Here is a 27,387-nt window from a genome sequence, read left to right as displayed (position 1 = left end):
CAAAGGGAGTTAGGTGCCTAACTGCTGTTTGTACCTTTGAAACTCTCACCCTTAGTCTACTATTTCCCTCATATAGGTATTTCCTGCAGTTGTATTTAGGAGTCTATGTTAAAATGCGTAGGGCTCTGGAATAGCTCTTCTCCTAGAAGCTGGTGCACAGCCATATGTTTCAAATGTTATCGAGACGTGCGGAATACAAAGCAGAGAATGCTCTTGACCTGCCATTTAGAGGATCTGTGATAAGTGCTGGAATAGATCTACATTAGTGTAAATGTATTTCAGCTCTAGTTTTGCCTGTAACTCAAGTGATGGTTCGCAGCTTGGGATCTTGTGGTTGCAGGTGATTGAATTCCTTCTTCAAAAGAAATGCTATAGTTCAATCATAAATTGCTGTGTTTTATGTAGGAATTACTGAGTGAAATCCTATGGTCTGTGTTACACAGTAAGTCAGGTCGGATGATCATGATTCCTTCTGGTTTTAAAATATATGCAGACATCGCCTCTGATAAGCTAAACTACTGCTGAATTTCTTCAAGCACTTGTTTGTTTTTTCCAGCATATGTGCTGCCAGTGAAAGTGGAGATGGAGATGGTGATTCATCAATATGAGAAGGCAAAGGTCATTCAAGATGAGCAGCTAGAAAGGCTAACCCAGATCTGCCAAGAACAAGGGGTAAAAATTCCATTATATTTTTATTTACATATTGTCTGTCAAAGACACTGGTTTCGTAAAGACTGAAATAGCTCAAATAAGTTGCCACGGTCAGAGATTTGAAAAATAATTACTAGGAATTCTATTCAAAGATGACAGACTTCAACTTTAGAACTCTCTAGGATGCTAAAGTTTCTAGCAACTTTCAGGAAATTGCAGCCTGTGTTGTACTTATCCTTACCTCCCATTTGTAGGTATCTTCAAACAAACATTTGTTGTTTGACAGGTTGTCTTTTCCCCTTGCTCCTGTATGTGTACCTTTCAGGGGATAGTAACTGTTTTTTTCATTTTTAATGGAAGATAATAACTTCAATAACTAATTTATCAACTATCGATACATCAGTTAGACTCTTTTGACCAACTCAAAAATGCTGCAGAAGAAGCTTCTACCTAGTTTTTGGGAAAGTAAGCTGGTACGCCCCAGTACGGCTTCCCCAGGCGCAATTTAAAGGGCCTGCGGCTCCCAGCAGCAGCTGGAGCCCCCGGCCCTTTAAATTGCTGCCAGAGCCCCGCTGCCAGAGCCCTGGGGTAGTGGCGGTGGGGCTGGGGCGGTGATTTAAAGGGCCCGGGGCGGTAGCGACAGCCAAGCCCTGGGCCCTTTAAATCATCCCCGGAGCCCCGCCACCGCTTCCCCAGAGCCCTGCTGACAGAGCCCTGGGGAAGCGGCAGCAGGGCTCTGGGGACAATTTAAAGGGCCCAAGGCTCCGGCCGCCGCTACCACCCAGGGCCCTTTAAGCCCTAAGCTAGAGCCCCCAGCTGCCGCTGTTCCCCTGGGGTGGGGGGGGGAGGCACTTTCCGTTACAGGGTGGGCCAGAGCTGGCTCTGACCTCCCGCAGCCCCACCCCTTCTGCCAAGGCCCCGCCCCTTCCAGGGGCCAGAGCCGGCCCCAGCCCAGCCCCGTACCAGTAAGTCCCTAGACTTACTTTCACCCCTGCCTAACCCCCACTGTAGATGCAGCTAGGTCAATGGAAGAATTCTTCCATTGACCAAGCTGCTGCCTCTCGGAGAAGTGGGTTAACTACATAGACAGAAAAACCCCTTCCATCAATGTAGGAAGCATCTACATTATAGTACTACAGTGGCACAGCTGCAGTGCCGTAGCTATGTCTCTAGCTGCTGTAGAATAGCCATAGCCCAGGTCTCCTAGTGCTCTATGATCACGGATTGACAAATGTAGCTCTCATTGCATTAAGGGGAGTTGTGTATAGTCTGAGTTAAGAAATTTCCAGTGCCTGTTCTTTTCATAGTCTGTTGTTCATAGTTCTGTTTGGACATGGTTTGTAACTTCAGCCTTAACAAGTTTCCAAGTCTTAGGCCCCAGGCTTCCCAAAACTTACTTACATTTAAGTACATGTGTAAGTCTTTGTAGGGTTGGGGCCTTAATTGTTCCAGATGTTAGTAACAATGCTTAGCACAACTTCACATCCATTAACTAATTCATCCTTCAGATGCCTTTGTGAGTTAAGTAGGTAAATAATATTATCTCCATGTAGCAAATCGCCAAAGACTCACCAGCACAGTGCCTCCTGCTGGTCGTCTTGGGAATTAGCTCAACTCCAGCTCCAGAGTACCCTCTGCTGGCTGGTGTCTCGCCTACCTCAGGCCCCATGTCCCTCCCGGACCCCGGTGCCCCTTTACCTCAGGGTTCTGCCCCCAGCAGTATCCCCTTACTCTGGGTTTCCCTTCCCAGGGGAGCCCCCAACCCTCTAAACCCACCTTGCCTCAGTGGCTACTGCCAGTTGTCATCTAGCCCCCACTCACTGGGGCAGACTGCAGTCTGTCATGGCCACTCATCATTGGCAAGGGGTTAGGACCAGCTGCCTCTGCCTATTCCCAGGCTGCACCTCTGTAGCCCCAGTACCTTTGTAGGTCTTCACCAAGGCCTGCAGCCTGGGGGTTTACCAGGCTGGAGCTCCATAGCTCCCTTTGCCCTTTTCCCCAGCAGTGCTCTGCTTCAGGTACATTTTTCTCCCAGGCAGCTAGGTCCTTCCCACTCCAGGGCTAGAGTGAGACTTCCCTCAGCTCCTGGCTCACAGCCCCTTTATAGAGCCAGCTGTGGCCTGATTGGGCAGGCCACACCTGCGGTCAGCTACTCCCTCAGCTGCTTTCACTCCTTTTCCCAGCCGCAGCCCTCTGCAGAGCTGCTTTTAACCCCTGTTTTGTGAGTGTGGGGCAGCCGTCCCACTATACACCGTTTCAGAGATAAGAGAGAAGTGATAATTGACTAAGACCATGCAGTGATAGAGTGGGGACTTGAACCTACAATTTCCTGAATCCCATTCCAGTGTCTAATTTTATAGCCCACTCTATTTGGTTGCCACTCTTTCCTAAGGGGACACTGTCAGGTTAAAATCATCCATTTTTAACAAGTGCATTTCCGTATCCATGTTACGGGTAATTCCTTCAACTATGAAAACTTAAGAAGTATTGGGCCTTATTCTCTCTCACTGTCTTAACATGGGTGAGGCCACTTTTCCCTGACAGAGTGGTATAAAAGGGTCTTAGAGAAAATGAGCATTAGTCCCATTATAGCTAATTTTTCACAGTTTGTGCGTATGTTTTCCTTCCTTCATTTTTCTAACATTGGACAACAAGAATAAGCCAGTCCCTTTTTCTTTGAGTGTGTGACATTTCACTTTTAGGTTCTCATACACTAGCACAAGGCTAAAGGCTTTAGTTTGAGACACTGCAGGATAATGATTTTATTTTCCTTTTTGTTTTTCAATTAAAATCTCTCTTCACTGGAATGGGAAGAATGAATTTTAGTTCAGGGAAATGTTTCTCTTGATCTGAGGTTTGGTGAAAGCTTTATTTTGACAAAAGCTAAATTTTGGGATGTGTTTGGCTAGATGGTGCCCAGGAGAAACCATTTCAGAAGGAAGCCTGTCATCCTTGCTCAGGGAAATCTCTCATTCACTGGGAGTTTTAGTTGTGCAGAAAACACAGGGTCAGTTGTCAACAGAGACGATAGGCTCATTTCTGGCACTCAGCCCAAGCCAGGCTGAAGCAAGAGACAGGAAGGGCACCACTCAAGCACTGGGCGCAAGACAAAAGAAGACATACAGTCTAGAGGGATGGCAAAGTATCAGAAAACTAGAGCAAAGTCCTACAAATGCTTTCTTGCATATATGGTTAAATACTGTCAAAACCTAGCATCCATAGTCTGTGCTGTAAAGGTTAGTGCACCCATAAATCAAACAAAAAGAAATGTTGCATTACTTGATGGAGTAAATCAATGGAAACAGAATAGGGTCTCTCCTAGCTTCGAGGTGGCATCAGCTACAGAAAAAATATATACTAAAGAAAAATGACAGCATACTAATCTCCTTTGTTTTCATATCTTGTATTCCTGCCAAACAAATGTCTGAGCTATATATTATGAGGTAAATGCACTAATTTGCCTCAACATAAGACATTGACACAAGAACTGCATCCTCCCTTCATAAATTGACACTTTCATAAGCGAGTGGAGAATAAGCTGTCAGCATTATAATAGTCAAATTGACACTGTATGTAGTGTGTGGTTGAGAGAACATATCTTAATGTTCTTTAACATCTAAAATTCTGCCCAGCTTCCGAACACCAGCTTTTACACCATTATTAACATTTTTAGCTTTTTAAATGCAGACGTCTTCTCCTTGGAGCTTGCTGGCTTGAAAGTTTGCATTCGTATTTTTGAGCTAACTGTGGATTTTGCACAGGAAAATTCCAATAAGAAGAGGTTCCCCTATGATGGTAACATCTGGAAAAGACACATGCAAAGAGGAAAAGGCATTATTTTTAAGTTTCAAAGCATCGTATATATAGTGAGAGATTAAAAATATGGGGCAGATCCATAGCCAGAATAAATTCCCATAGGTCCAATGGAGCTACAGCAGTTTACACCAGCTGAGGATTTGCCCCATAGATGCGTGTATGTGTGTAAGGGTCAGTTCTGAGCTGCTTATTCAGGCAAAATGCTCAGTGACTTCAGTGAGAGTTTTGCATGAGTTAGGAACTCAGGTTTAGTCTAAAGAATCTGGACAAGAGAGAAGCAAGCGGAGTAAAAAATGAGTACTCTTCCTGAAGTTTATATTTTGAGAGCAAGCTAATGATTCACATTGATTTACAAATTATCATTCATGGGTCTGGTAGCACTGCCTGTAGTTAAGGCTGCCTGACACTATCCATTGTAAGATCCTGTTTTCAGTTCTTATAATTTTGCCAAACATTAACCATGGGGACTGAAATTTTTCATTTCTGCTGTCTGCCTCAGGCTGAATTTTTCTGGAAAATTTCACCCAAAATGGTTCAGCTGTTTCTGAAAAAAAGGTTAGGGAAAATATGTTGTTTTGCTCATGTTAAAAAAAAAATTCTGGCAACCTTTTCTTGAGTGTCCCTCTAATGCCCCTTGGCTTTGGAGCAAAATTTTCACATTTGGCAGGATGGTGGCCTGTGTGTCACGGATGTGCTTTTTTTTCTGTGAAAATCTGCCCAAATCTGACCAAGTTTTAAGCCTTTGAAAAATCACATTTTACACATTATCCATAAAGACTTGCTGGGGCTTTCCAGCTAAATTCCATGAAGATTCCATCCATGCTGAGTACTCTCCAGGCCAGGTCTGAACAGGACTTGCCCTGGAATTGTAGCTCTGGGCTGCTGCAGGCTGAGTCCAGACACCAGAACTGGAGCACAGAGACTGTCTCTCCTGTGGTCTCAATGCACCCTGTGCTAGGTCCAGGCAATGTGGAGGAGAAAGCTGCCTGATTCAAATGCTGAGGGGACAAGAGAGAAACCTGAGGAGGGGAGCAAGGAGAGTAAATTGAGACCAGGGGCTTGGGGATGAGGGGAGACTAAGGCTGGAGGTGGCAGGAAAGTGGGGAACTGGAAGTTGACCTGGGGAGACTAGGACCAGCTGAGCAAGAAGACTAAGACTGAAAGTCAAAGGAGACTGGGATGGCAAACCTCTGGGGTGAGAGGAAGGAGGTGGGGGAAGCAGAGAGAGACAATGATTTTATAGCTATGACATGTTCTGTTTTAAAGAGAGTAAAATGGACAGATCACATTATACCACTTTGCACATAACATCATAAGTTGTGTGTACAATTTATCTTTTGTAAATGTGTTATAGAATAGATCATAGAGCAGATGTAACAGTGAAGTCTTCTTTAAAAAAATTAACAAACAGAAATTATATGTATCCAAATACTGACTTGCTCTTTTAATTGCATTTATTTTTATGGGGGGAGCTTAAAGGGGGGAAGGGAGATTGGCAGATGATCAGATATCACATCTATAAAATACATATCCATTCTGGAATGACAGAAGAGGCATATATTTGCAAACATAAAAAACTCTTTCCAGATGTTGAATTTTGGCCGGTCATACATTTGAAAGTCAGAATATGTTTTATGAATTAAAGTACCATGCACTACTATTTCAATGTTTTCAGTGTCCCGCTGAAATTGTTTGAATTTGTGGTATTTTATTCAGTACCCACGTGTTAGAAAAGCTACAATTAAAAGAGAAGGCAGTCAAGGTAGAAAGTATTAAAAATACTGACATGACATAACTGCATTATTTCACAAAACTTCAAAAATATTAGAACTCACAATAATAAGTATTTATAAAATGGACTGGGTTAAACGATGCACATTGTAATTTTGTACTAAAGATTATAACAAGCACACAAAGTTACAGGTGAAACAGTTTTATTAGACTACCTTAAAATAAAAAATGAATCCAAAGCTTTCATTAATGGTGCAGATTCCAAGCAAGAAAGGTGTAGCTGTAACTTTGGTGTCAACTGTGAGGGAATTTCCATCCCACTACCAGTTCTGGTCATAGATCCTCAGTTTATGAACTTTCTTGCATAACTTCTTGCTTAAGAATGCTTCAGCTTATGATCCAACCAAGACTGCAAATACAGTCCTATCACAAGAACTGCTTTTCTGTCAAAACATGCAGCATTGGGTTTTTCATCATTATTAAAACCATAACTATGGAAGCTAAGATATATTTTTTAACTTAGTAATTTGTAAAACAGCTGCTAGTTTAATGGCATAGCTATTTAGCTGGTAAAATTACGTATCAGAGAAATCACTTATGTTATCCTTTTGCAATAACTTTAATTTATTTCTAACTATCAGTCATTTTCCTAGTGAATGGCAGGCAGCCAAGGTCATCCTGTGTTTCATTCTGACCATAAATCGTTAGTTTGCAACTGTCTCCTGGTTTTTATTGTTACCAACAATGGCTAAACTAATGGAAATAAACATTGGATTGTATCCCAGTGGCAAATGAGTTTTAGGGCAGGGCATTCTGTACAGACAGCACTAATAGAATTGAGCAAAATTAATGCTAGTGCATTAGACAGGAGTTAGCTTCTGGCTAAAGTGTTCATTGATCTCTCCAAGGCTCTGTCAATCATACTCTGTTGCTGGACTGTTAAAGAGAAGTAGGATATGATTCACTGCTAATTCTGTCCCTTCTTGATTCTTATGAGTGTTATACAACAACAGACAGGATGGGTGGCACTGTTTATAAATCCAGTCAGATAATGGCAGATGTTCCCTAGAGTTCCATATTGGTCTCTGTCATTTTATCTGTTTATAAATAATTACCTAGTGCATTGCATTAAGTGGGGATATGCATTGTAATGCACTCTAATTCTTACTGTTTTGTTTACAGCCAAAGCATCACTAATTGTATTTTAGCAGCATGTACAACTAATTTTGCAAACGGCAAGTTAGTTTAATTCTCCCAACAATGTAGTAAATAGCTTTACCTCCAAAATTTACAATCTAGTTATGACTCCCTTTGTTAAATCCTTCAGAATGATTGGATCATTTCAAAAGCCCATCAGAATTTGAAGGCAATTTCTCTCAAATCGGTGTAACTACCAACCAAATCACAGGCTTAAAAAATATTAAGAATCTTGAGATGCTTAATGTTCTGGCTTAGAATTTGCTCAGCCAGTGATGTAATTGTTCAGTTACTATAGGCTGAAATGGTAAGAAATACTATGCCCAGTATAACACCAGAAAAAGGGTTCGTAACAGAAGAAAGGAGTTGCCTAATCTCACAGAAGATGGCTTCAAACCCCTTTTCCTCAATAATGAAAGCACTAACGCTTCAGTCACGCACAACACATTTATTTTACTCACTTCAGCACATATAAATATGAAACCCATCTTGACTATAGCAATTCATATTTTAAATAATAGTGTAGACATAACAAATTATCCACAGTGAGTGAGTGTAAGTTTGGCCAGTCTCCCTTTTACCTGTTTCAAAAGAGGCATATGACCCAAGTCCTGTGAAAGTTCCAGAGGTACAGCTGAAAAAAGTGCTCCAAGTTTTGACTCTCAGACAGTGGGACAACAAGATAGATTCTATGAGGTCTAGAACAAATTGTAATCTACCTGGTATTTTCTGAAGCTACTGGAAACCTGGTTCCTTTTAGATAAAAGTTTTTCTTAGATTGTAAGCTGTTTGGAGTGGGAACCATGTTTTCTGGTGTGGGATTTTTTTGTTTGTTTTCCCGCCCAGCACTTTGGACAATAGGAGCCTGTTCTTGATTGCGGCCTTTGGATTCTACCACAATATACCTGGTTAAATCAATAAGCTGGTTTTACAATATATCTAGTTAAAACAAGCCCAAAAATTAAGACATTTTGGAAAGCTGTTGGAGACTCCATGAGGGAGATAACAGGGTGTCAACTGTTAGATAACTCCTTAGTATGTATATTAACTTGTCTTGAAAACTCTGTATCTTATAAAAGCCATAAAGAATTGATCACTCCTAGTTGTTGCTACAATTACTACAGCAAAGTGGTGGAAGAGGAGTGACTGCCCTCTAAATCTATTGGCTGGTATCAGAAAGTATGGGAAATTCTGATACTAGAATACTTATCCCATCAAGGCAGAGGTTTAGAGGGGAGAAGCAAAAAAGATAATTACTTACAAATCTGATGGAAATTTCTGGAGTTTCCTGGAAGAGGGTCATCACCCGCCATCATGTCTGATAGTTTGAGAACTTTCTTTGAAAATGAAGGAAGGGAGAAACCCCTTTAATAGTCAGTTAAACTCAAAATTAAGATAATAAAATAAGGAAGATAGATAGGAACCATCTTACTACTAGTCATAACCTTTATTTTTATTGGCTTGTTTATACTAGATAAACCTATTTTAATAAATCCTATAGCAGTATTGCAGAATCTTAAATGTCTTATCTTAAGTATAAAACACAACAAAAAATTAAGTTATTTAATCTCTCTAGATCAGGGATCTGCAACCTTTGGCACGCAGCCCGTCAGAGAAAGCTGCTGGCAGGCAGGGACGGTTTGTTTACCTGCAGCGTCCACGGGTTTGGCCGATCACAGCTCCCACTGGCCGCAGTTCGCCGTTTCAGGCGTATGGGGGCTGCGGAAAGCGGCGTGGGCCGAGGGATGTGCTAGCCGCTGCTTCCCGCAGCCCCCATTGGCCGCGGACGGCAAACCGCAGCCAGTGGGAGCTGTGATCAGCCGAACCTGCGGACACTGCAGGTAAACAAACTGTCCCGGCCCGCCAGCGGCTTTCCCTGACAGGCCGTGTGCCAAAGGTTGCTGATCCCTGCTCTAGATGAATAATTGGATGTAACTAATTTTAAAATGATCCTTTGGGTAGATCCCATTTGTGAGCTAAAATGATTAGAAGATGTCATGTCTCATTCTTTATTTTTCCCTAAATATTTTAATAAATATCCATTTGTTTTTCATAGCAGTATTAGTTTATAATAGCACTAAATGGTGATTTTCCCACTCTTTTCTTGTCAAACATGCTAACTTAAATTAATAGACTTTTTTGTTTTGTAAACATTTTTAACAGAATTTCATGTATCTTATTTACTGTTGTCAGTAATCATTTTAAGGGTTTGCATCTCAGTTGGCCAAACTGTATAGATTACCTTACATAAATAATGGACAAAGTGGGAGTGTCATAAAGATCATTAATACAACACACTCACTCTTCTGCCCTGGTGGTAGAAAAGCTTTAGCAGACAAATGGTAGCATTTTATGCCCACTTTCCACTGATGTAAATGACTGCACAAGTTTTGTGACAGTGATGAATGGGAAGTTAGATGCTGACAGTTCCAAATGGAGGGGGGAGAGCCTACCGCAACTCTTTATAGCTGGGTGGGTTTCAGTACAGTGTGAGAGTCATCAGTATTTCTGCTATTAACTTCTACGTTTCTGTGTCCTGCTGCTCAACACACATGCATTCCACTGAAGTAAATAGAACTATGCTGATTCACACTAGCTAAGCATCTGGTCATCTAAGTGAATTCCTTTAACAGTCACTCTGATCCTCCATGTTGGTCTTTAGCCAAGCTGAACCAGCATAAAGGTAAGGGTGAAAACAGGACAAACAACCGGATCATATTTGCAAAGAGGAATAAAAAGGGATTCACATATTGTTGGGGAAGTGTATAAGGCCCGTATATGCTTCTCATGCCTCAAAAACAGGGGAGGGAAACTTTCCACACTACCAGAGACATCAAGTACAGATTTCTGAGGCAGATAAAACTAGATGCTTTGTAGAAATACTGGTTTCAGAGTAGTAGCCGTGTTAGTCTGTATTCGCAAAAAGAAAAGGAGTACTTGTGGCACCTTAGAGACTAACCAATTTATTTGAGCATAAGCTTTCGTGAGCTACAGCTCACTTCATCTGAGTGAGCTGTAGCTCACGAAAGCTTATGCTCAAATAAATTGGTTAATCTCTAAGGTGCCACAAGTACTCCTTTTCTTTTTGTAGAAATACTGTACATAGGTGCACATTTTAGCAGGGCTGGCAATTTGGTGTGTGGTTTTGTCCTTTGGCCATAAGATGGCAGTAAAGCTATTTCTGTTGTTTTACTTTCTCGGCAATATTGCACTGTTCACCTGGATTACTGTTCTTCACTATCTTTGTCACTCCAGTTTCACTCACAGTCAAAATATTTATCTTCAGCCAAGATATGAATTTTTCCAATTTAGGTTATAAATATTTGCTTTGAGGAAGTGGAATTGTCTAGAGATTAGAGTACAGAAGTGGGAGTCTGGAGATCCAGTTTCTATTTACATTTCTGCCACAGATTTGTTGTGTGACCTTGGGTCAGTTGCCGTGCCTTGGTTTCCCCATGTTGTTTACTTATTGTAAATAGTTTAATCTGTTTGCTTTCTGAAACAGCTGAAATCAAAGTTGGCTTTTGTTTTCCAGTCAGTCATGAACAAGATTAAAAGAAAAAGAACAGCATCTTTACTAAATTAAAGCTTTTTGTTTCAATTATTATTAGTGCTGGTGCTTTGGTTTCTGATTCTCAATATTATTAATAAAGGGAGAGATTATCAAAGGCACTAAGGACTCCCACTGAAAGTGAACAGGAGTTAGGCACCTAGCTGTTCTTCATGCCAGTGTAAATCTTCCCCATAATCTGTTTCTTACCTATGATTTGTGTGGTTATTTTAAAGATGAAATTTTGTGAGATTTTATTGCACTATTTTAGTTCATGTTCTTGTAAAGATTCAGTATTAAAAGTTGAAACTCTGTTATCCACCTGCTCATGGTAGTATCTAAGCTGGAAAACAGAGAGATCTGTACAGGCAATGGATAGGTCAGGGGATTGGTAATGAAATGTAAAAACTTTCACCTACAAATTATTGGTTCATATCTGGCCCAAACTGGCATTTATGAAAAGTCATGATCACCATCTGGCTTTTGAAGTAGGAAGCTATTGTGAAAGGAGTTGGGGGTCCCAGTCCTGTCGTTTCTTCGGTCATGTCTACACTTATAAGCTTACAGTGGCACAGCTGTACCAAAGCAGCTGTGCCACTGTAAGATTGCTCATGTAGCTGCTGTATGCCAATGGGAGAGAGCTCTCCCATCGACATCACAAAACCAGCTCAACGAGCAGCGATAGCTATGTTGGTGGGAGAATATCTCCCGCCAGCATAGCACTATGCACACACGCGTTTATGCCAGCAAAACTGTCACTCAAGGGTGTGTTTTTTCACACCCCTGAGTGACAAAAGTTTTGCTGACGTAAGTGCTAGTGTAGACATGGCCTTAGTTAATAGGTAGCCACAAAACCACTACTGTCAATATGCTTGTTGGAAGTTTTAGTGAAGAGCTCAAGGATTGACAGGGGATAGAGACTAAATGACTCCCTCACTCCTTACATGTGTGTCTTACAGGCCAAGTGCCATTCCCTGTACTGTGGGTAGAAGACTTCAGTCTCCAGGGCTGCCAGTCTGGTATCTTTTTTTCAGTACAGGGAAGCTGTTGTCCATTTCCCACTCCAGTAATACATGAATCTCAACCTGGAAGAGCCCACTTCTCTCTATAGCTGACCACTAATCCAGTGTTCGTACTAAATCAATGGAGACCATTGCTTTGGTAGCCTGACAGTCTTGCTGAATCATGGCTTTTTAACAGTCCTGCCTTACATGGAATGAACTAGGAGCACCACATGTATAATCTGACAGCAAGACGGATTTGAGTCAGCATCTCAGAGACGAAAGCCAGAACCATATTCAGTCAGCTAACATGCCATTACACACAAGTTTTTAAGAGCTAAGTTGCTAATTTCCCTTCAGTTATGAAAGTGTAGTGACAGGTGCATTGCAGTGTGCACGCTGTTTGGCCATGCAAAGTCTTTTCAGATTTTTCAGTTAAGAGGCACAATGCTGGAAATTTGAAATGCATTAACCTATCACTTCACTAATTTTCTTTCCCTCTCATTGTGTGTAATTAGAATTGTATTGGTCACCACCGTATGTCTCCATCTTTTGAAAGAGTTGCAACTCAATGCATTCCTTCCTCAGAATTGTGGTGGTTTAGGTGTGAGGGTTGTAATGCAGAGGAGGGAGTGAAGAAATCCTCAGCCCTCAAATGAGGATTCAGAGGACCCCTCCTGTCCCTGCCAGGAGAGAGATTTCTTGCATCACAGGAGGCATGTGTCTGTCAAACACAGGGAAATATACTGGCTCTGTCATTGAGATTGCTACAGTCTAGCTCTCTGCCTTTTGGTCATTGTCACTTCTATTGTACACAGTGCCGCCCAGCATAGGATGTAGCTTATTCAAAATAATAGCAATAATAGGTCAAATCCTGACCCCTTCCCTGCAGTTCTAGAGGGCCTTGCCTGTAGCAGAACTGCTGTGGTTCAGTTGTTTGAGGGAGGAGGTCCTTGGTGCAGTGGGGAGAATCCCCTCCATGGAATTCATTAGTGCAAAGTCCAGATATTAGAGCTGTGTGTCAATAACAGGAATCACCCTGAATGATGGTTGAAATGATTATACAGTGAAACCTGTATTGGAGGTCACACTTATTAGGGAATTTCTTCTCTTAAGAAACTGCCCCAAAGTGTATTTCCAAACCTAATTAATACAATTTCCCTCCACCTTTCTTAGAAGACCATCAACATCCAAGCAACCAAGCAACAGCTTGGGTGCTAATCTAAACTCCATATTTCTGGGGAATAATGATTTCCGGGTAGGGTTTACTTGTGTCACATCATTTTATGTTGTTTTTCCCCTAGTTTGAAATTAGGCAGTTGAGAGCCCACCTAGCTCAGCAAGATCTGGACCTAGCTGCTGAGAGGGAGGCTGCACTGCAAGTACCCCACATGCTGAGCAAACAGAGCAGCAATAGATATAAGGTAGTGGCAACTGGAGACTCAGATGATGAGGCCACTGAGAATATCACCGAGTTACGACCACCACGAGGTGAGTGCTATGTATAGTACCAATTACTTCTGCTATTACCTTACATGGAATTGTTGAATTCACTGATTATTCTCATTTTGCAAGTGAATTGATTACATTCCCTGGAGACTGCACTTCCCCATTTGCAAGGAAGCCAGGTCTGCTTCAAAGTGGCAGATGTTCTATTTGTGAACAAATTCCAGCCAGAGCCAATAAACTGACCCTGGAAGAAAATGACTATGATGCTCTCCTTCATGGTTTTGATGCTTATACCCAACAAGCACTAAAGTGCAGCAGCCAAGTCAGAATTGGCAAAAAATTATTCGCTCAGTGATAAAAGCGTGGAAATCAGGAGGAACACTGGAAAACATTATCAGCCTTGGGACCACCCACATTTCTGTGATTTGAAGCAGGCACAGGGCAATTTTGAATTGATGTCACATCTCACATCTGCTTGTCTGTCTGTGGAGCAACCTGGTCTCAAAATATTTTTATTAATAGTCAAATAGAAATATTTACAGTGAAACACTCTTTATAGGGATTTTTATAGTAACAAATTAAATATGTTGGGCCACATATGTCCCTGATGTCGTCAGCACCATTACATTAGGGATTTATTTGACCTATTGTGCTAACGAGCCCAGTTTTTAAACATGGTCACCTAGGATGAAGATCCTATTTCTCCAAATCACCATACATATATAAACATACACACATCCCTAATATGAATGTGTCTGATTTTAGTACCCAAATGCGGAATTATGCACCCTCGCTTTGGTACCTAATTTTAAACATAGGGATCCATAGAAACCCTGCATCTTCTGTAGTATTCTGGGAGCTGTATAATATTCTGTGAACATTAACACTGGGTTAGCAAACAGTAAAAACAAAGACGTATTCAGTGTGGGGAAGTGGTGAATAGCTACGCACCTGAACTAAATCAGGAGATCTATCTAGTCTTCACTGTTGTACAGGCTGTAGATGTTACCTTTTTCCTGGTGTGAGCATGAATCTGTGAGACTAGCACTCTGACCTATTCACATTAGTATGTCCCATAACCGTGCACTGTATATTGCTAATGAAGGAGGGTAATGCCATGTGTCAGCTTGCTGAAAGGGAATAAGTAATATGTTCACCAACAGTGTAGGTGCCTTTTCATGACATGAGCTGTGAACGTACAATTCACAATGCACAGTTCTTGTTATGGAAACAGGATCTTGTTCACATGGTACCCTCACCATACATTCAAAGGCATAGAACGTGGCATTGTGATTGTTGGACGTGCATCAGGTATTAAAGGTACCTCTAGCTCTTTTATCCCATTGTGTGTTACAACATGGCCCTGGTTATAAAAAGAGTTCTGTACCAATTTTTGGAAGTCAGTATATTGCTAAAGAGTATTGGTATTTATGAAGCAAGAGTATGAATATAAAGAGATAAATATATTTAATTGACTTCTTCACTAGGAGAACATTTATTGGGGTTCATATACTGCAGCAGCGGCTCATACGATGCATGACATGACTAAACCTACTGCTGTTACTATCATGTCACCTCAATGCTTGTTTTGTGACTGTCTTGCTGACAAGGCAGTGAGGCACTTTAATCTTTGGGACACACCAGTCGCCATGCTTATCCAGCGTGTTGCACATTACCCAGTAGGGATGTGCAAGTGACCAGACACTTAAAGTGAAGCTCACTTTGTGATTATAGTCTCTTCATAGTCAAAATGTAGCTCAAAAAGCTATAGATGACTTGGGTGCAATGCTGTGCTTGGATGAAAGCAGCTATGAAAACTGAGGATGCAAGAACCGGAGCAATATATGCTGTGGGCAAAGTTCTGTTTTTCTTTTACATGTCTAAGCTGCAAAGCTATGAGGCATGAGTACCGGTGGTACAGTGGGCCTGTGACCTATTCTGTTGGCTTAGAGGAAGACAGGTCAAGGGGACTGTGGAGTACTAGCAGATATATTAGCCGGGGTCCCCTTCTAGCATTCCAGGGACTGGAATCTTACCTAGCTGGTACTTATCTGTACAATATAGGGCAGGGTTTTACTCTGCATCTGGACCTAATAGAAGCATCTGTTCCATAACATTTCTACCACATGAGTATATAACCCACATAATGATGTTAAAGCTGATGAAAGAAATTAACTAAATTTCAAAAGATTTGGGATAATAGAATCATAGAATCATAAATTGTAGGACTGGAAAAGACCTCAAGAGGTCTTCCAGTCCAGTCACCTGCACTCAAGGCAGAACTAACTATTATCTAGACCATCCCTGACAGGTGTTTGTCTAACCTTCTCTTAAAAATCTCCAATGACAGAGATTCCACAACCTCCGTAGGTTTATTCAAATTTATTCCAGTGCTTAACTACCCTGACAGGAAGTTTTTCCTACTGTCCAACCTAAACCACCCTTGCTGCAATTTAAGCCCATTGCTTGTCCTATCGTGAGAGGTTAAAGAGGACAATTTTTCTCTCTCCTCCGTGTAACAACCTTTTATGTACTTGAAAACTGTTATCATGTCCCCTTTCAGTCTTCTCTTCTCCAGACTATACAAACCCAATTTTTTCAATCTTCCCTCGTAGTCATATTTTCTAGACCTTTAATCATTTTTTGTTGCTCTTCTCTGGACTTTCTCCAATTCGTCCACATCTTTCCTGAAATGTAGCACCCAGAACTGGACACAATACTCCATTTAAAGCCTAATCAGCTCAGAGTATAGTAGAATAATTATTTCTCATGTCTCACTTATAACACCCATGCTAATACATCCCAGAATGATGTTTCCTTTTTTTGCAACAGTGTTACACTGCTGACTCATATTTAGCTTGTGATCCAGTATGACCCCCAGATCCCTTTCCGCAGTACTGCTTCCTGGGCAGTCATTTCCCATTTTGTACATGTGCAACTGATTGTTCCTTCCTAAATGGAGTACTTTGCATTTGTCCTTATTGAATTTCATCCTATTTACTTCAGATCATTTTTCCAGTTTGTCCAGATCATTTTGAATTTTAATCCTATCCTCCAAAGCACAACCCCTTCCAGCTTGGTATCGGCCGCAAACTTTATATGTGTACTTTCTATGCCATTATCTAAATCATTGATGAAGATATTGAACAGAACTGGACTCAGAACTGATCCCTGCGGGACCTCACTTGATATGCCTTCCAGCTTGACTGTTAACCACTAATAACTACTCTCTGGGAATGGTTCCAACCAGTTATGCACCCACCTTATAGTAGCTCCATCTAGGTTGCATTTTCCTAGTTTATTTATGACAAGGTCATGTGAGACAGTATCAAAAACCTTACTAAAGTCAACATATACCACATCTACTGCTTCCCCCCTATCCACAAGGCTTATTACCCTATGAAAGAAAGATATTGGGTTGAGTTGACATGATTTGTTCTTGAGAAATTCATGCTGACTGTTACTTATCATCTTATTATCTTCTATGTGTTTAATTTCTTAATTATTTGCTCCATTATCTTTCTGGGTACTGAAGTTAAGCTGACTGGTCTGTAATTCCCCAGCTTGTCCTTATTCCCCTTTTCATAGATTGGCACTATATTTGCCCTTTTCCAGTCCTCTGGAATCTCTCCCATCTTCCATGACTTTTTAAAGATAATCGCTAATGGCTCAGGTATCTCTGTCAGCTCCTTGAGTATTCTGGGATGTATTTCTTCAGGCCCTGGTGACTTGAAGTCATCTAACTTGTCTAAGTAAGTTTTAACTTGTTCTTTCCTTATTTTAGCCTCTGATCCTACCTCATTTTCACTGGCATTCATTAAGTTAGAAGTCCAATTGCTACTAAACATTTTAGTGAAAACTGAAACAAAAATGTCATTTAGCATTTCTGCCATTTCCACATTTTCTGTAATTGTTTTCCTCCCTCATTGAGTAATGGGCCTACCCTGTCCTTGGTCTTCCTCTTGCTTCTAATGTATTTGTAGAATGTTTTCTTTTTACCCTTTATATCTCTAGCTAGTTTAATCTCATTTTGTGCATTGGCCTTTCTAATTTTGTCCCGACATACTTGTGTTGTTTGTTTATATTCGTCCTTTGTAATTTGACCTAGTTTCCACTTTTTGTGGGACTCTTTTTTTTGAGTTTCAGATCATTGAAGATCTCCTGGGTTAAGCCAGGGTAGTCTCTTGCCATACTTCCTAGCTTTCCTACACAGTGAGATAGTTTGCTCTTGTGCCCTTAATAATGTTTTTTTGAAAAACTGCCAACTGTTTTTCCCCTTAGACTTGCTTCCCATGGAATCTTTCCTACCAACTCCCAAGTTTGCTAAAGTCTGCCTTCTTGAAATCTATTAACTTTATTGTGACTATATGGACATCAATTGCTTAAACCAGTTCCAATCTCTTTTCTTCTTTCTCCATGTGCTTTTTAGACCCCCTCTGGCATTTTGCCTGATAATTTTTGTGGGATGGTCACTAACTCTAGAAGGGAGAATTGCAATATTAATCCATTTCAATTAGAACCCTTCTTTCAGTCAAATTACACAGAATTCAGTATGCATAGGGTTTAGGCCCAAAAGAGCTCCCAAAATTTGTCAAATAATTCTCTGTTCTTTGCTAAATATTGAATTAGTAACCATGAAACAAGTTAAATATTTTGGCATTTTTGTTTTTGTTTTTTCTTTTTATTAATTTGCAATTATATCACTCACAATTTACCCATATGTCACCCACGCACATCAGTGGGTGGGGAAATTGATGGGGACAGTGGTGAAAGGGGCACAGTCCCAGTGGCAAGGGAGGGAGGCATTCACCAGGGGACAATAGGTAGCTCCTTCCCCTGGGAGTCTCTGGCATCCATTGGCCAGCGGAGGGGAGAGGGGTGCTGATTGACCAGCATTTCCCAGCTTTCAGGATTTAACCCGGCACAGGGACCATGTGGAGCCTCTTTCAGCTCTGTTCCAGCAGCCCATCCTATCTACCAGAACTAGGAATGGGAACCCAGCTTGACAGGTGCTGTGGGTCTAGCTGATTGCCTGTTTAGGGGGTCAGAAAGGAATTTTTTCTCCCATGGGCCAGTTGTGGAGGGCCATGGAGTTTTTTGCCTTCCTCACAGCACCTTCGAGCCATAGTGGGTTAAGTATGAATGTGCATAGTACCTAACTGTTGGTGTTTATACGTTGCAACTTGCGGCCATTTTCCAGTACGGTTAAAAGAATAAAATAAATGGTTCCCAGAGGTAGGAGAGCTGGGATTTTGGTGATGGGCCTTGGGCTCATATGATAGGGTCAGACCTTGTAGCCCTCGTGGGCTGAGGTTCCCACCCTGCTGCACCCACTGTCCCCCTCACGAGTGGAAGGGTGCTGGAGTCAGAGAATGCTGAGTCATTGAGGTAGGCTGAGGAGAGCCTACCCCACATTATGGGTTATATGGTAAGGAGTCCTATAACCCCTGCAGTGGAACCAATGAAATACCTGATATAAGAGCGTATGGGTGATGGGCGAGTAGCACCCCACCCTTATGTTAAAGTTTAATAAAAAGTTGTGGCCTGCCACTTAATTCCATGCCTGGATCGGTCCTCATTTTGCTGCTGTGTCTACATCAATAATTATTTGAGCTTTCAAATTGTATTTAGAAAAAGCAGAAAGTGGATTGTTTGTATGCTGCCCCATAAATGCATATCCTCCTTTTTGTCAGATTTCAGAGGTTTCCCCAGGAGGATACTTTATAATTTATGCATATGTTCCTTGAGGGTTACATTTGGAACTGAAGAAAGTTTTACATGGTATAAACACAATTGCTGAAATTATAGTGAATTCAAATAGGTTGCAATAGGTCTTATAGATATTAATGCTTGTTACTGAAACCTTGAAAACATACATTTAGCAAATAATAAAAATGATTGCTCCATTACATTTTCTATTCCTGAATATCATACTGTTATGTTAGAATTAAGAGGTCTTGTTGGAAATCTACAATTAATCTCTGATTTCAAGGGAATCAACTGAAAATGTAAAGGAAAGATTTTCATTATGAATCTTATATTGTGTACAAAAGACTCTATGTTAAAATAACATTTCAAGTCTTTGACTTTGTAACCTAAAGTTGGAAACACCATTTCTGAGGTTGCCTGGTGCACTGAATGAAGCAGGGGCCATATGGAAAAATAGTTTGTGATTATGTAATTAAAAACTGTGTCATAAGCATACGCACAAGGGGGCCATATTAAGGTTGCACGCACAAAGGTAAATCTGACATTTACTACCTTTCAAGTGCTAAACTTTGCAAGCTTAAATAACATTATTTTAATGTCGTTTTTGTAGATTTAATTTTCTCCATTATTTTTTAAAAGGAAAGAGGTTAAACCAAATCCTGTTATGCACAAATGTAACAACTCTCCTCCAATCATGCATCATCAATGATTTGAATCCTGCATCATCAATGATTTGATGAATCATGCATCATCAATGATTTGAATCCTGAACCGTCAATGTTGCTGCACAAATTACTATATTAACTGGCAGCTGGAGAAGGCTGGGTCGGCCACTGGGACCATGTGCCCATCCAGGTGTGTCTGTAGAGAACCCAGCCCATTCCTGCTCCCCTTCCCACCAACTGCTCCCGTGTCTCCCAGGCAGTCCCAGTATAATCTTGCTGCTACTGTTGTTGCTTTGTCAGTTATTGTTTTGGCATGCTGCCAGAAATTTCCTGAGCAGTCAATAGCAGTTTCTAAAGAATAGATCTCAGTGAAATCTGAATGTAATTTCTTGGGACAAAGAAAGGGCATTTCAGTAGCCCAAAGTGCGACAGCAGCTGGGGCATTCTATCTATCTAGCATGGGCAGGGAAATCCCATTAGTCCCAGATGCCTTGTTTTTCCCACACATACCAGTAAGCCTGTCTACATACTAGGGCAGATAATGCACTCACACATACTCTGCATTCTTGCCCCATTGCGCACCCCAAAACTGCACTAATTCTGCTGAATGCAGGGCCTTCCACAGCCCTTACTTTGTCCAGCAGCAAGCCCACAGTGTGTTTCTATACATGATTGTGCTACTTTGGCCCAAAGATTGTATTTGCAAACTCCTCTGTGAGTCAACCAGTCTTAGGAATCATTTTATCTACATCTTCTCCCAACTATGCCCCTCTTCATTAAATTCTCTATCTTGTCAGAACCACTTCTGACCAGAGTAGTACATTTGGGTGGTTCATATCATGGCATCTAGGACCTATGAAGAATACATGGGAATGCCTATAGCAGCTGAGGTAGGGAATGGCATGAATAGTACACGACTCTGACAAACCTATTTTTGTGGGCCTCTCAAGATCTTTCCAGGTTTGGAGGGCCCTGAATTCTGTCAAACCAATGGGCTTTAGCTGGCTAAAGAACTTAGTGCATGGGAAAACTGGGTATTCCTGCCAAAGCAAATCTTATTTCCCTTGTTCATAAGGAACAATGGAAACATTCAGTATCAACTACTTTACCATGCGGCGTTACAGAATAAAAAAGCATTCAGACTTCTGCTCATTTCCCTGCATGTGAGTTTTATGGGACAGTGCATAAGTTAAAGCTCCTCGGGGGCAGCTCTAGCTTGCACTGTGGTATTTACACTGGATTTTGTGGAACCTTTTCAGCAGCATTCAATAAAATAAGTCAGGTAACCCTGCATCACATGTTACACATAGCACCTCAGAGACACAGACTTCCTCAAAGACATACAGTGCATACATACACCAGGAGAATACCTTCTGCACTGACAACGCGGGTAACTTTCAGTGTACATTTTCAAACTGGTTTTGTTATTGCACAACTGTTTCTTGCCTTCCTTTGTTTCTAAAGTGAATTAATTCCTGGTGGCATTGAGGAGAGTGAAGTGCTCTGTCCATACCATACTATGAAAGTGTTCCAAAATGGCCCTGTCAATATGCCTCATGCTTGTCCCCTCTGTGAGGTGACAGCCTTGTTCAGCCTCCATAGCAGAATAATTCTTATACTAAGTCTGTGAATATAAGGCCTATTGTTTAATTGGCATGTTTTAGTCTCTGCAAGGTAGGCCACTTCCGAGAATTCTGTTGTGGGTAGGAAAAGCTGTGTGGAAAGTGTACTAATGTTGGATAGATATCCAAGCCAGTTTGGCCAAGAGATGCAGGAAACATTTCCTCTTAAACGTGTCCTGAATGTAGACTTTATGTGCTGGAAAGATTTTTACTAGACAAATATGGAGGCTAAAAATTTGACCTTAACACCTAAACAATGACAATGGAGGGTGAATATCAACAGCAGAGTGCATACTAATAATATGAGCACCAGCGTAAGGAGCTAGGAATTCCAGAGTTCAGCTCTCATATTGCCAGTCTCTGTGAATAACGCATTTTCTCCTAATGTAAAATTCGGATAATAATACTTACCTATTTTACAGGAGTGTTGTGAGAATTAACAGGTTGGTTTGTAAAGAGTTGAGGAAGAAAACTGCTATATATAAATGCTAAATGATGCTGGTAAGTCATTTTTAGGAATCACATGGACATTCTTTGCGTAATAGTGAAAGAAATATTCTAGATGTTACCCTCTCTCCTCTCTTCCTCCCAGAAAAAGAGCAGTGATGCAATAGCAAAACTTATTCTCACTGTTCATCTCTAGATTATAAAGGAAGTTTTTCTTGTCAGGTTCTTGACTCACACAATATGTAACTGATCGTGGTTAGAATAACATCTATTTCTTTTCTGTTTAGATTTGCTCCGGCACAAATAATTTTTAAAGCTTGAGATACAAAGTTCCATGTTTCAGGGAATGTCAAGTTCACAGTGCCCCACATAGTCATTAATACTTCCTTCCAAATTTATTATTCTTTAATCTGTCCCATAATATGTGAATTACAGTCCCTGGTGGAAATTCCATATTTTTCTGCATATATCATTGCAGTCTTTGAAATTCTACAATACTGACATAGTTTTTAAATTAATACACAGCCCTAGGCCAGGAGAAGAGAATCCCATCTCTGTTAGTTTGCATTGCAGAAGGATTATTTTAGACATTCTTAGACAAATTTCCATTTTTATGAGATTGGCAATGAAGTTTTACCTTTGGGGAAAAGGTAATACTGCTGAAATTTATGAGCATGTTTAGTGAAAACGAACACTTGCTGTACCCATTGGTATCTACATTTATGTACGTCTTTATCAAAGCAAGTAAAGAAAATGGCATTTAGTGGATATGAAAAATTCCAGTGCTTTACAGGGCTCCATTAGGATTATTCTCAAGCAGGCAGAAAAGTTAAAGCATTACAGTGGAAATGGATTTTACTAATTGTTTCTGATAATGGTAATTCAGTTATATGAATCAAATGTGGTTTTCAAATAGCCAGTTCCCTTTGGTGCTTGTATGTTTGTTTGTCTTCATCCTTGCTACTTGATGGGAGCTTTCTTTGCAAGGGACAATAGGAAATTACTTACGTGTTTTTTTTAAAAGCCAGGAAAGACGTATACACCTTTTGAGCTGACTGTTAGACCTAACATCATCTTGATTGCACGGCACTGACACACTAAAATGCCTTGTTAGACCTCGCTCTGTCCATTCAAGACTGAGAATTTGGCTTTTCTGTATGTGTCTGATTTAGAACACACAGTGTTTCATGGATCCACATACAGTGACCACTCACAAGAATGGATAGGGGTCATGCTAATCAGTCCTTAAAACAGAACCTCCATGCATATAGTGTGTAGTTATTGAAATGTCTATTAACAATATAGCGGGGAAGACACTCTTTGCATTTCGAGAAGCAGTGAACATTTAACTATCTGTACAAAGTTAAACCTCCTTGCCTCAAGTCTGTGGCTGCCTTGCAAGTGTGTAGGAGACAGGTGAAGGTATACCGTCAGGGAATTTAAGTTCAAACAAAGATTCTGCAGTCATAGGGTCTGATTTACAGAGCTAATGAGCACCCACAAAGCCAACTGAAATAAAAGGGAACTGCAGACAACGGGTAGCCTGGAGTCCAGTGTAGAAGGAACAGAGGGTAAGGTTTTCAGAAGTGACTTAGAAGCACAGGTCCCACTGAAAATCATTTTAAGAACTGAAATCCAGTGGGACCTTTGCTCCTACGGCACATGGGGTATGTCTGCAATGTGAAGAGAAACCTGGGGTGCTGAGTCTCAGAGCCTGGGTCACTTGATTTGGGCTCATGGGACTTTGGCTGAAAGGCTAGAAATACTAGGGAAGACATGCCTTATGAAGACCCTCTTCCCTCCCCAGGTTTCAGAGCCTGGGCTCCATATCTACACTGCTGTGTTTTGAGTCTGAAGTGTAGACACACCTTTGGGCACTGTTTAAAACCCCAGCCCTAACAAAAAAACCAGCATTTAGGTCAGTGACTGGTGGTGTTGGCATGACACAGCAAACTCTGGTTTTCTGAATCAAAGTATATTTTTGATTTTTAAATTCTTAAAATATTCTTACCACAGATGTCACTGGGCTTCTTGACCTCATTTAGAGCAGAGTCCGATAACACATTGATTAAATCAACACACAGTTGATTTATCAGCGAAAACTGGGGCCAAAGACCCTCAAAGTCATCTGCTGTCATTTTTAGAGCTTTTTCTGCTACAGCAATATGTGCTGATAAAGGAAAAGGCAGTGTGTCTCAGGATTTCCCAAACCAACAACCCTTCTACGTCTCAGATGTATTTTTGATTTTGAATCATACTGATTCTCTTGTCTCCTGTGGCTACTAACATTGACATTTCTGTCAAGATGGATGCAGCAGATCCTCCCAAATTCTCATATGCACAGCCAGTCTCTGCAGGGACTGGATATCCGTGTGAATGGAAAAGCCTTGTGAACACTGCAGCTGTCACTAATGTGAGAATCTGCTATTGCATAGAAAACAGAAGGAAGTCTCCCCTGGAGACTGTTAGCCACCCACCCTTGTCCCATTGACAGGTATGTTCCATGTCACTAGAGTGAAAGAGGGACTTGGTGGAGGCACCAGGGTAGGGACTGTGAAATTCTACTCAGGTCATCTTGTTCAAATCCATTAGGATGAACAGTATAGCACAGAGGAGAGGGCATTGACATGACCCTATTGATGTTTGGCTCTAGGTAACTTCATAATAAATTGATGACAGCAACATTTGTTTGGAAATGGGGTCAGTTCCAGAGTTTGGGAAAAGGGGAAGTTCAGATGGTTAAGATCAGAAAGTTCTGAAGTGCCAAAGGTGAATTGTAAGTAAGTAGGACAGTATAATTTCTAAAGTGCTATCAGCATAGTTCATAGGCACTCCTGTGTAAGTTTGTTTAGTGCATGGAAGGGGGAATTTTCTGAAGTGCTCAATGTTGGCCCAAATCTGCTCCCACTGAACTCAGTGGTAAAACTCCTGTTGTCTTCAATGGGCACAGAATTAGATCAACACTAAGCACTTTTGAAAAATCCCACCTGTAATGCCCCCTGAATGCAAGCCCCTCTCCTGAACAGCTTCTTGTCAGAAGGGTCACATTCCTAGTGGTATCATACTCTTCCCTAAAGAAAATGCATGCATGAAAAGATGGGTGTCACACCATGTTCTGCAGATTATACAACTGATTCATCCCAGTGGAAAGATGTTTCATAGCCAAGGATCTGCCACAACGAAAGTTCTGCCTCCAGATACTCATGAAGGATAGCCTGAGCTCTGTTCACTGAAGTCCTTGTTGACCACAGCTGTTCTTCTGAGTCACAGAATGAGAGGCAGACAGAGGTAGATGGGCCTAAATACTGTTTGTAGGTGAGGACCAGGACCTTAACTAGAGAGGCAATGCTTTTAAAGTGTGAAGTACCAATGTGTCATGGGAGAATGAAACATATGAAGCTGCGAAGTCTTTGGGGAAACTCACTTTTGTGGGTTGTCAATGTGATCTCAAAAAGCCATGTTATACCAAAAGCTTTATTTTACATTGTGTATGCACTATGGTACGTATCAGTCTGCTTCCTTACTATATGGCCGTTACTATAACCCTCTTCTCTGTTTGCATGTGAACTCAAGTTGAGGATTGCTGGGAGCACTGCTGGCCAAAGACGGAGTAGCACAATGCTTCTCACAGACCTTAACTCTAAAAATACACAGGTGAGCAGGGAAGCCCCTGTGGAAACTGAGGCTTGGTTATATAACCCTGTGATCCACATGAATTAATTGTCACCTGACAAGCAGTGTGGCTCTGAATGTGGGCATTCTTATTTAAGGAGCCTTTTCTAAGACAAAAACATTAATATGTAGCTCCTACCCCTTCGTTATTCTTCTAGCCCTGAGCTGCTGTCTCATCATTAGCATCAAGGCAAGTCCCAAAGGGACATAGATCGAGCACCACACAGATCGATCTTCAGCTAGGTCTTTAAGACAGTCTGGCTGGATGTTCAGTCTGTGTCCATCGTTAGCAATGTTATCCCACTGAACCTTTCAGCACTCACATGATTGCTGGCTATGTAGTAGCATTCCTTGGTAAACATGCTTCGTAATTTGTTGTTCTTCCATTCTTATAATACGTCTGTACCAAGAAAGCTGTCAAAACTGAACCAGTGCTGATGGAGGTGGTTGCTGGTTTCAGCTACAAATATCCTCACTGGTGATCTTATCCAGCCATTTAATATGGAGGAGCTGATGAAGACGACGAAAATCGAAACCATCAATCCACCACTCTTCAGCCTTCCTCAGCACCCTCCTTTCACTGGCACACAATAAAGTTCGTATAACTGTGATATGGTAGATCCGCAGTGTCGTAGCAATCTTGATGCCACAGAGGCCACTGAAGGGCCCATATCTTTCAAGCATCCTACACCAGTGTCTACGGTGCTTCCCAAGTTTTTGACAGTTGCCACCTTTTCAATGTCCTGTTTGAACAGGTTAATACTGAGTGGGTTGTAATCTGGAGCTGCATTCTGCTTGATGTTAAAGGCCATGGACTTAGTTTTATCCACATTAATAACCAAACAAATGCGTGCTGCTTTTCCCCCAACCAGATTAGCCATCAGCTGCAACCATTCACTGAACTGAGCCAACAAGACAACTTCCAAGTTGCCAGACAGCTTTCCATTCTGAACTGCTTATTGCCCTCAAAGTCTTCGAGACTGTCATCTGATGAGGAATGGCATTGTTTGTCATCGGTTCTTTTGCTGCCAGCTTAGTGCTGGTGCCTCAGCCCTTCAAACATCAACCATGGATCAGTGAGCCACTGTCTAGTCTCATATTAAAACAATTAGCTATAATGGAACCTGGAATTTTGAATCTGGTTATATTACCCAGAGAGACTGCTAATGTAGATAGTAAAAGATAACCAAAATCATGAGGCAATAATGAAGTTAGGCCATCTCTAATCAGAGCTGATGTACCAGTGACAACCCTGTGTTAAAATAATAGGGTGAATTATACTGGAAAAGCACAGAAATCTGCTTTTGGAGCTCCAGTTAAAATATATGCAGCGAGGTTTCTTATCGCTTTGAATTAACTAAAAACTATTTCAAAAGTAATCAGGTTTCAAATTTAACAAGTCCCTGTCCTAATGTGACAAGGAACATACTGAACAGTGGCTCAGCAGTCTTTGTTGCTGTACTTGTGTATTCATTTTCCTTTCTTTATCGTGGTTTTCCTTTCCATAGGTTTCTAAATGTTATTGGTACTCAAGGGGAAAGATACCAGTGATGGAACTGCAAGATCTCATTCTTAAGAAACCTCAGAATAAAGATTATTTCCTAGTGGACAGTGTGTCTGTACAGTGAGAGGTAATAATGTTGTATCACTCCACTCTAAAGACTCATGACCTCACAGAGATTCTGCAGCTGAAGAAAGAATAATTCCACGGTCTAGGAAATTCAACTCCAATAGACAGAAGTCAGCAGAATCAGTGGCAATAAAAGGATGAAATAAAATGCTTTAATAATAAAATATTTCCAAGTAACATGAAGAAACTTTTTTTAGAAAAAAGACTCAAAATCATAAAGATGTACAAATGGTATTTATTGCATGCA

At 41.1% G+C, this 27,387-nt stretch overlaps 1 protein-coding gene across 4 annotated transcripts in view; it reads left to right on the top strand.

The window, feature by feature from the left end:
* The window catches only part of TMEM266 (transmembrane protein 266), a 125,347-nt gene that overhangs the window by 82,087 nt on the left and 15,873 nt on the right, over nucleotides 1-27,387 (top strand). For all 4 annotated transcript variants that reach the window (XM_074966064.1, XM_074966063.1, XM_074966065.1 and 1 more), the window contains 2 exons: nucleotides 557-672; nucleotides 13,251-13,437. In XM_074966064.1, coding sequence (XP_074822165.1) covers nucleotides 557-672; nucleotides 13,251-13,437 — 303 coding nt within the window. The remainder of the gene's footprint in view (nucleotides 1-556; nucleotides 673-13,250; nucleotides 13,438-27,387) is intronic.

This window comes from Natator depressus, chromosome 10, assembly GCF_965152275.1.
Source record: "Natator depressus isolate rNatDep1 chromosome 10, rNatDep2.hap1, whole genome shotgun sequence".
Classification (NCBI taxonomy): domain Eukaryota; kingdom Metazoa; phylum Chordata; order Testudines; family Cheloniidae; genus Natator; species Natator depressus.
The sequence above is the reverse complement of the archived record's forward strand: the minus strand, read 5'-3'. Positions and strand labels throughout refer to the sequence as shown.